Source organism: Oncorhynchus mykiss, chromosome 14 (assembly GCF_057628025.1).
Source record: "Oncorhynchus mykiss isolate SJ-2025 chromosome 14, ASM5762802v1, whole genome shotgun sequence".
Classification (NCBI taxonomy): domain Eukaryota; kingdom Metazoa; phylum Chordata; class Actinopteri; order Salmoniformes; family Salmonidae; genus Oncorhynchus; species Oncorhynchus mykiss.
Window position 1 is genome coordinate 15,035,293 of NC_143035.1, and position 10,433 is coordinate 15,045,725.

The 10,433-nt window shown below is 44.2% G+C and overlaps 1 protein-coding gene across 2 annotated transcripts in view; it reads left to right on the forward strand.

The window, feature by feature from the left end:
- Positions 1-10,032, forward strand: part of LOC110488887 (ankyrin repeat domain-containing protein 50) — a 47,394-nt gene extending 37,362 nt beyond the window's left edge. For both annotated transcript variants that reach the window (XM_021561329.3, XM_021561330.3), the window contains exons 4-5: positions 3,428-6,969; positions 7,473-10,032. In XM_021561329.3, the coding sequence (XP_021417004.1) occupies positions 3,428-6,966 (3,539 nt within the window). In that variant the 3' untranslated portion in view covers positions 6,967-6,969; positions 7,473-10,032. The remainder of the gene's footprint in view (positions 1-3,427; positions 6,970-7,472) is intronic.
- The last annotated feature ends 401 nt before the right edge of the window (positions 10,033-10,433 follow it).

Here is a 10,433-nt window from a genome sequence, read left to right on the forward strand (position 1 = left end):
CCATGCTTGTTCATTTCTTTCTTTTCCTTTCTCCGGGCCTCTGGAAATGTTTTCAGGGAAAATGCTCTATTTCAAGATGGCTGTGGTTAACTTGCTCTCTCTCTTTTCCTCCTCTTGACTTTTCCACATCATCAGTGTTCATAATGTACATATGAACAACCATATAGGAACTGGGGGAGGACAGTAGTCTCAAAACTGTAGGAGAGAAGGAGTGCATTCGTTGTTCATCATTGTCTCGAGAGATAAATAACTGCTACAAGTTGCTATGCAGTGTCGTCTGATTCACTGATCCTCTGATGGTGGGTTACCCGTGTCTAAATCAAACACTGAGATAACCTTTTAAAAGACAACATGCTGAGGCAAAAGCTCCCGGCTGGCTAAAATTGACTTTTAGGTAATCTGTCGTAGATATCGTTCAGTCCCCCTTCTTAATGGCCTCTTCCTCCTCTCGGGCAGTGGGTTTCCTGTCTCCGCTGGAGGGATCCCGAATGCTTAGCGGAGAATGAGACTGAGGTGGAGCAGGAGGCCACAGGGCCTGAAAGAGGCAGTGGAAAATACTCTGTTGCTAAAAACATTGACTGACACACAGAGGCTTTGGGTCATTGGGTTCTAAGTAATATTATGGTGATCCTACTGTACTCTGTTATTAGTGACTACATTATGTAGGACAGATTAGCTGCATTGTTTTTTGTTGTTTCTGTTATAGCATGGAATGGTAATATACCACAGATAGTTTGTAATTATTAGGAATGGCATTTTATAATGTAGAACGTAATTAACCCTGACTTGCCTGAAACGTTTTATATTCCTCAAGGATCGGTTTATCGCACATGTATGAGTACTGCCAGGTTCATGTGTCGAAAGCTACAATGACAATGATTAGAGGGGTGTGCCTCGTGTACCTACAGGTGTGGTTCCATTGATCTGTGTTGGATAAGGTTTCATAGTCTTATTACTGGAGGGCACAATGCCACAGGCTTTGTGATACTTGTGCACAGACAATCAAACCAACCCAGTTTGTAGTATTAATGGCACTGATTGATTCTGAGCATGTTGATTGTGTCTAAACGTTGTCATTGGTCTCTGTCTAGAATCCTCTCAGATCCTTACTTTGCAATGTTTGTTTTATTTATTAAGGTACCTTCATTTAATTAACCCGGTTACCCTAACCCAGGCAGCAGGAAATGAGCCCATTTCTTCAGGAAACATTTAGAAGTGGCTTGTTTTTGATGATCTAGGCAATTAGATAAAAGAAAGGAATTTAACACCCGTTTCCCACAGCAGGAGGCTAGTTTAGAATTGAGAAATATGTCAACATTGAACGAGTCTCTTGTTTCCCCAGAAGGCCTAAGACCATGGGAACAGTAAATACATCTATGCTTCCCCTGCCCTTGGGTGTGTAGCCTGAGCTAACTGCTTCAACATGAAGGAAGTTTCCCTCTACATGTCTGTTAGCAGTCTGGCATGGAGCTAAATTTCCCTATCTGGGAAAGGATTGCTACTGCACATTAGTGGGGTCATTCATTAAGACCCATGGTGATTTCTTTCTAAAGGTCTGGTCTGTGCATGTAGTCTGTTAATGAGTGAAGCAGTAGAGTTGTCTTATGGCCATTGGTGTACTATAAAATGGTAATGTCTCCCAGGTGTTACCTACTTTGTGGCTTTTCTCTCAAATATATTACAGTACAGGTCTCAATGCATGTTTCTGAGATATGTGAGGAGAGGTCATTTTAATGAATTAGTTGGGCCCTGAGCTTTAATGAATTAGTTGGGCCCTGAGCTTTAATTAATTAGTTAGGCCCTGAGCTTTAAGGATTTTGATGTGTATTGTATAAGAGAGTCTTATTTGCATACTTTATTTTCCAAAACTACTTACACTGAACAAAAATATAAATGCAACATGTAAAGTGTTGGTCCCATTTCATGAGCTGAAATAGAAGATCCCAGAAAGGTTCCATACGCACAGCAATTGTATTTCTCTCAAATTTTGTGCACAAATTCATTTACATCCCTGTTAGTGAGCATTTCTCCTTTGCCAAGATAATCCATCAACCTGACAGGTGTGGCATATCAAGAAGCTAGTTAAAAAGCATGATCATTACACAGGTCCCTTGTGCTGGGGACAATAAAAGGCCACTCTAAAATGTGCAGTTTTGTCACACAACACAATGCCACAGATGTCTCAAGTTTTGAGGGACTGTGCAATTGGCATGCTGACTGCAGGAATGTCCACCAGAGATGCTGCCAGAGAATTGAATGTTTCTTTCTCTACCATAAGCCGCCTCCAACATTGTTTTAGAAAATTTGACAGTGCGTCCAACCGGCCTCACAACTGCGCACCACATGAATGGCGTTGTGTGGGAGAGCCGTTTGCTGATGTCAGCATTGTGAACAGAGTGCCCCATGGCGGCGATGAGGTTTTGGTATGGACAGACATAAGCTATGAACACGATGGCAATTTGAATTCACAAAGCTACCTTGACGAGATCCTGAGGTCCATCGTTGTGCCATTCTTCCACCGCCATCACCTCATGTTTATGTATGATTTCTGCCAATATCCAGCAACTTTTTACAGCCATTGAAGAGGTCTGGGGCAGCATTACACAGATGTGTAGCGCTGCATGAGGCAAATGGTGGTCACACCAGAAACTGACTTGTTTTCTGATCTAAGCCCCTACTTTTTTTTAAGGTATCTGTGGCCAACACAAATACCTTTAAAAAAAGATATATCTGTATTCCCAGTCATGTGAAAACCATAGATTAGGGGCTAATGAACTTTTGACTGATTTCCTTCAGAATTGCAAGTCAGTAAAATCTTTGAAATTGTTGCATGTTGCGTTTTATATTATTGTGCAGTATATTTTACAATCTTATTGATATGTCTTTGGTTAAATGTATTGGACTGATAATGTATTGTGTTTTCTTAGGATAATCAAAGGCCTTAATCAAAGGCATCAAATACCCCTTTAGAGCGTCAATTACAGCAGCTTTGTTTTCCATAGTCCTTCACAAAAGATCTGCCATATCGATGCTGAACTGATTACTCTGCCAGAGACCAGGGTCATGCTCTCAATTCCTTTGAAAGGTTTTATTCTAACAACATGGCTTTGCCACTAATTCGTCTCTGCTTTAGGAAATGGAAGATTGATGTAATATAATTTTTCAAAGGTAAAAGATCAATGGGAAAATGGAGTGACTATATTCTGAAGGTCAGGCGTCTTTCTGAGAATTTAGGGTCACCATGGGAAAATGTATTACTTATCTTCGTATGAGTGCTGAAATTCAGTGTAAAGACTAATTATACCCGCTCTGTATTACTCTGATACACTGTAACACTGCCATATTAATCATGGAAATGTGTGGGAAGAAGTTGGTGGAAATAAAAGTTTGTGGTAAACTAATAGTTTTTTTTCCTTCTATTTTCTAGGATTCCGTAAAATCAGCCTGGATGACCTCCGTAAAGCCTACATCGTCAAGGACGTGCAGCAGTACATCCTCCACAGACTCGACCAGGAGGAGGCCCTTCGCCAGCATCTTACCAAGGAGACGGCCGAGATGCTCAACCAGCTGCACATCAAAAGCAGCGGCTGCTTCCTGTACCTGGAACGAGTGCTGGACGGGGTGGTGGAGAACTTCATCATGCTGCGAGAGATCCGTGACATCCCCGGCACCCTCAATGGCCTCTACTTGTGGCTCTGCCAAAGGCTGTTTGTCCGGAAGCAGTTTGCCAAAGTCCAGCCCATCCTCAACGTGATCCTCGCCACCTGCAGGCCGCTTACTGTCAAGGAGCTTTACTATGCTGTCTGGACCAAAAACATGGCCCTCACCATGGAGGACTTTCAGAAGAAGTTGGACATCCTCTCCAAGTTGTTGATCGATGGCCTCAGAAGTACTAAGATCCTCTTTCACTACAGTTTTGCCGAGTGGCTCCTGGATGTTAAGCATTGTACCCAAAAGTACTTGTGTAATGAAGCGGAGGGACATAGAATGATGGCAATGAGTTACACTTGCAGGGCCAAGCAGCTCAAACCGCTGGAGGTGCAGGAGTTTGCCCTGCATCTGATCAAATCCAACCTGCAGATAGAGCCTTTCAACCTGGCTCTTTGGATGGTGTGGAATGGCACCCCGACTAAAGACTCTCTTTCCACCTCCATACCTAAAGAACAGGAGGTGCTACAGCTTCTGGTCAAAGCTGGGGCTCATGTCAACAACGAGGACGACCATGCCTCTTGCATAGTGCAGCAGGCACTGGAGAGAGAGGATTCCATTCGGACATTGCTAGACAATGGGGCCTCTGTGAACCAATGTGATTCCAGTGGCAGAACTTTGCTGGCCAATGCTGCGTACAGTGGAAACCTGGATGTGGTGAACTTTCTCATATCCAGAAGAGCCAACATGGAGCTGGTGGACAGCCATGGACAAACGGCACTTACTCTTGCTGCAAGACAAGGGCATACTAAGGTGGTCAACTGCCTCATTGGCTGTGAGGCAAACATCAATCACACAGACCACGATGGGTGGACCGCCCTTAGGTCTGCAGCCTGGGGTGGGCATTCGGAGGTGGTGTCTGCTCTCCTCTATGCCGGTGCCAAAGTTGACTGTGCTGATGCCGACAGCAGAACCGCCTTGAGAGCCGCAGCTTGGGGAGGTCATGAAGACATCGTGCTGAACCTCCTCCAACACGGGGCAGAAGTCAACAAAGCAGACAATGAAGGAAGGACGGCTCTCATTGCAGCGGCATACATGGGGCACAGAGAAATCGTAGAGCACCTCTTGGAACACGGGGCAGAGGTGAACCATGAAGATGCGGACGGAAGGACAGCCCTCTCAGTTGCTGCTCTCTGTGTGCCTGCCAGTAAAGGTCATGCCTCTGTCGTAAGCCTCCTCATTGACAGGGGTGCAGAGGTGGACCACTGCGACAAAGACTGCATGACCCCCCTCCTTGTGGCTGCCTATGAAGGACATGTGGACGTAGTTGATCTGCTGCTGGAAGGTGGAGCTGACGTGGATCACACTGACAACAATGGCCGAACGCCTCTTCTTGCAGCAGCATCCATGGGCCATGCCTCTGTTGTCAATACCCTGCTTTTCTGGGGTGCAGCTGTAGACAGCATCGACAGTGAAGGAAGGACTGTTCTGAGCATAGCGTCCGCTCAAGGGAATGTAGAGGTGGTCCGAACTCTGCTGGACAGAGGGCTAGATGAAAATCACAGAGATGACTCAGGCTGGACCCCACTGCACATGGCCTCATTTGAGGGTCACCGGCAAGTATGCGATGCCCTCATTGAGCAAGGTGCCCGATGCACAGAGGTGGATAACGATGGTCGAATACCCCTGATATTGTCTGCGCAAGAGGGCCACTATGACTCTGTCCACATTCTTCTGGACAACAAGTCTTGCATCGACCAGAGAGGTTACGATGGGAGGAATTCTCTCAGGGCAGCTGCACTGGAAGGCCACAGGGATATTGTTGAACTGTTGCTGAGTCATGGTGCGAATATAGATTATAAAGACGCAGACGGACGCCCAACATTATACATATTGGCACTTGAGAATCAGCTAGCAATGGCGGAGTACTTCCTGGAAAATGGGGCAAATGTGGAAGTCAGCGACACAGAGGGAAGGACAGCCCTCCACGTGTCCTGCTGGCAAGGGCATGTAGAAATGGTCAGGATGCTGATCAACTATCATGCCGACGTGAACTCTTGTGACAACGAGAAGCGATCGGCCCTCCAGTCAGCAGCTTGGCAAGGCCACGCAAATGTTGTGCAGTTCTTGATTGACAATGGCACTCACGTGGATAATACATGTAATCAGGGGGCAACAGCGCTTGGCATTGCTGCCCAAGAGGGGCACAGAGATGTAGTGCAGATCCTTCTGGAGCATGGCGCTGACCCCAACCACGCAGACCAGTTTGGACGCACAGCCATGCGTGTGGCTGCAAAAGGGGGGCATTCAATGATCATCAAACTTCTTGAGAAGTATGGGGCCTCGAGTCTTAATGGCTGTAGTCCTTCGCCAGTACACACTATGGAACAGAAAATCCCACTCTCTGTGTCTGGGAAAATGCACTCCCTCACAATAAAATCCAACAGCTCTGGCAGCACAGGAGCTGGAGATATGCAGTTATCTGGACGTGGTTTACAGAACGGTCCTGTCCACGCCTTCAGCTCCCCTTCGGAATCTCCTGACTCTACCGTGGACAGACAGAAGTTGTCTCTCTCAAATAATTCCCTCAAAAGTTCGAAGAACTCCTCACTGAGAACCACCTCGTCCACAGCGACTGCACAGACTGTGCCCATAGATAGTTTCCACGGAATGACCTTCACAGAGCAAATCCAGCAACACTCTCTGCCTCGCAGTCGGAGCCGACAATCCATCGTCTCACCTTCCTCCACCACCAAGTCCATTGGACATCAGCAAGGGTCTCCGAGTGAATTTGACTGGGCTCAGGTTAAGCCAGGTCTCAAGTCGACCAAAGGGAGCAAGACCGAAAATACCACATCCAACAGCAAAGGGGGGTCTGGAGACAAGAAAAGGCTCAAGAGCATTGGCTCAACCCAGGGTCAGGTGTTAGAATATGAGATGACCCAGTTTGATAAGAGGATTGCGCTCAACAAGTCTGTAGCGAGCATTGCGGTCAAAGATCCTCATTGCAAGATCATAGTTGGTGGCTCCACCCAGCCAGAAGTGGGACTGACCCAAGAGCAGTTATTCATCCAACAGCAGAGCATTGCAGAGAAGAAGCGAAATGGCATTATGACCAACCCCAACTACCATCTTCAGGGCAATCAGGTTTTCCTCGGGAGGGTTTCTGTCCATAGGACTGTACAGAATAGAGGGCACCAGGACGTTCTGGAGAACTACCCCATAGGGGAGACTGAATTAAGCCTTAAACAAGTCTTGAAACTGCAGATAGAAGGATCTGACCCTGGGTTTAACTACAAAAAGGAGACTCCATTATAGCTGGTAAGGGTTTAAACTAATCTGATGTCACGCTTTTTTCCTAAGCATTAACCACCGACTCTAGAGTTCTTCTGGTGTTCAACAGTTGTTTTATTAATGATTTAATAAGTAGATGATCAATTCAGACAGGCTTTATTTTCAGTATGGTTTCACATGGTTTCATTACATCTTGAAGATAGAAGATCTAGTTAACAACATGCAGGGATGGGATGAAGGCTGAAGATCAGAATCCCTGTGTACTAGTATACATGTCTGTATATTACTTGTATGATTGATTGCCACGTTGTTGATACAGTATGTTGTTATTAAAATACAATCTAATGACTCACTCACCACTACTGGAAACACTGTATGGAAATGTCCTGTCAATATTCTATTATCATTAGTAGAACTTAAACAAACTTGAACATGACTGATGCATTTCAAAGAATGTCCTTTTCTGGCCAAGAAGACTACGATGTTTTCCAACTCAGCACTAACCCAAATCATTTTCATTGCCGTTTCAGATGTCTTGAATACCATTCGTCATGCAGACATCGGAGGGAATGTGCCAAAGCAACTATGTTCATCCGCATAAGAACCGATTGAATTGTTTTCCACTCTCAAGTGGAACACCTCAGAAAACCTAAGGGAAGAATGTTGATCGCTGCACAAGGCTTACATGAACTGATACTTCAATGTGCCTACATCTGTTACAGTCTTCTCAGTGTAATCATGCACACTATCATTTAATTTAATGTATTGATATTTATGCAGTGTATGCACTTTTTAAAAAGAGAATGACAAACATGCATTTGTTCAGTCTCCCGTTTATGCTCATGTGGTTCAAACGAATTGTTCAAAAGGATCATATATATATTTTGTGTGTGTTGTTTTGTCCTGGAGTCATACACACCAACAGCAATTTACCACTGAGTTCATTGTCACATCTGATCAGAGGGACATCAAGATAATCGATGACATGGGATAATGTTGCACGTGTTGATACTCTGTCTTTCTGAAAACCCCAAATAATCGGTGTTTAACTTTGTTCAGTGTGCTAAGCATATACTATATATAAAAAGGTATGTGGACACCCCTTCAAATTAGTGGATTCTGCTATTTCAGACACACCTGTTGCTGAGGGGTATAAAATCGAGCACGCAGAAATGCAATCTCCATAGACAAACATTGTCAGTAGAATGGTCTTACTGAAGAGCACAGTGACTTTCAACATGGCACAGTCATATGATGCCACCTTTCCAACAAGTCAGTTCGTCTGGGTTTGGTGGATGCCAGGACAGCGCTACCTGCCCCAATACATAGTGTCAACTATAGTTTGGTGGAGGAGGAATAATGGTCTGTGGCTGTTTTTCAAGAGGTGGCAGGTAGCCTAGTGGTTAGAGTTGACAAGGTAAAATTATGTTGTTCTGCCCCCGAACAAGGCAGATGTCATTGAAAATAAGAATTTGTTCTTAACTGACTTGCCTCATTAAATAGAAAACAGTTCAGGCTAGGCCCCTTAGTTCCAGTTAAGGGAAATCTTAATGCTGTGACATTCTAGACAATTCTGTGCTTCCTACCTGTTTAAGCATGTCAATGCCCCTGTGCACAAAGTGAGGTCCATACAGAAATGGTTTTTCAAGATCGGTGTGGAAGAACTTGACTGGCCCTGACCTCAGCACCTTTGGGATGAATTGGAATGCCGACTGCGAGCCAGGCCTAAATGCCCGGCCTCACTAATGCAAGTCCCACAGCAATGTTCCAACATCTAGTGGAAAGCCTTCCCAGAAGAGGGGGAGGCTGTTATAGCGGCAAAGGGAGGACCAACTCCATATTAATGCCTAAGATTTTGGAATGAAATGTTTGACGAGCAGGTGTCCACATACTTCTGGTCATGTAGACTATGCTGTGTGTAATATGATAATAGTTAAGGCAATTTGCTATACAAGTATAATCAAGCATATTTATTTAGGAAAAAGCCACTTTCATTTGTATTGTAAGCTCTATCATGGTGCTGTGTTCAAAAAAATTCCTGCAGTTATTTTGGACTCCATTTTGGTCGTCTTAAATATATTTTCTTTGCTATGTGTATTGTAGTACTGCAGATACAGTACCTAAGGGGGGGAGTTCGTTGAAAACGTTAAACCAATGTGATTTCATTTTGTCCCTGTGGGACTTTGAATTTGTTTTGTGTGCATTTAAATTGATTAAAATAACCGTTAGTATACTGTCGACTACAGAGTTTGGTGCTGAATGCAAATGTCTCAAGCTTAAGCCGGGGTGAATGCATTCGTTGACAGAATTCTATATATAACCCGCAATGCAAGAAACTAAATTCAAGCTTTCTTTCCCCTATTGTAGTGTGGCTATGTTTTGATAATTGCAGTATATTTTGGGGCAAGACACAAAAAAGGCTTAAGGTTCACTTGACTTCACCTAGTAGTAGACTTCAATAATATGATGTTTTTTAGGCATTGTTTGAGATGTATGCCTATCATGCCAAAGTTGAAACAGCTTTTTTTCTTCTCCGCCCGAGCGGCTGCAGATCAGTTGCCCCCAGCTCTGGCTCCCCTGGCAATTGAGGGTCCAGAGGATGGTGCTTTCGGATTGGAAACATGTGTTTCTAATGGACTATGTGGAGCCTGTGTGAGCATTGGCGTGTCATATTTTTTTGCAGGGCTTTTCACAATGTTCACAGTGAGCAATTTTGTGCCAAGAGAGAGCGAAAGAAATGGACCGCTGTCGCATGCACAAACACATACGGTATAAAGCCCAAGTCACAGCCCTCCGCTCTCCAGTACAGCATGAAGGTGTGCTACAGTATGAAGGTAGAAAGGAAACATTTTAGGATCAATTCTGGACGAGTATTCAAACTTGTTTCGCCATCTATCAAACTGTCATTACTTGTCTTGCCTGTGTTGTCTGTAATGTTGTTTTGAATTGACCCTAAACAATTTGATTGTAAATAGCTTACCATGTACATTGAACTTTTCATTCAAAAAGCGTATTTCCTGTACTCTATTAAGCCGAATTTTCTGATGTATATTAAAGTGCTTAATAAACATATTTGCTTTACTGCTGGAAGTTAGACTCTCTATTGTTCCATTATTGTAATTTAATTAATCGCCACATTCTCAATGAATCCTTTTAACCACTATACCGGACTCTTAACAGAGATGCATACTATGCCATGTCTGTTCCCTATTAGATAACCTTACGTGTCGAAGGCCATTACATGCATCCCTGAGCATTGAGCAACCGTTTCTTCTCTTGTCAAATAATTGCCTGGTTTGGCATTGTAGCCTGCCTTAATGCGTTGAATCTCGTGAGGCCTACATATACACACAGATTGACTTGATTACTGTATCCTCTCGAGAAGTATGTCACGTTCTGGGATAGTCATTTCCCAATGAGCCTTGTGTCAATTGTGTTATCTATATATAACACATGGCTTTCTACTGTTTACTTCAGCAACGACACATAGG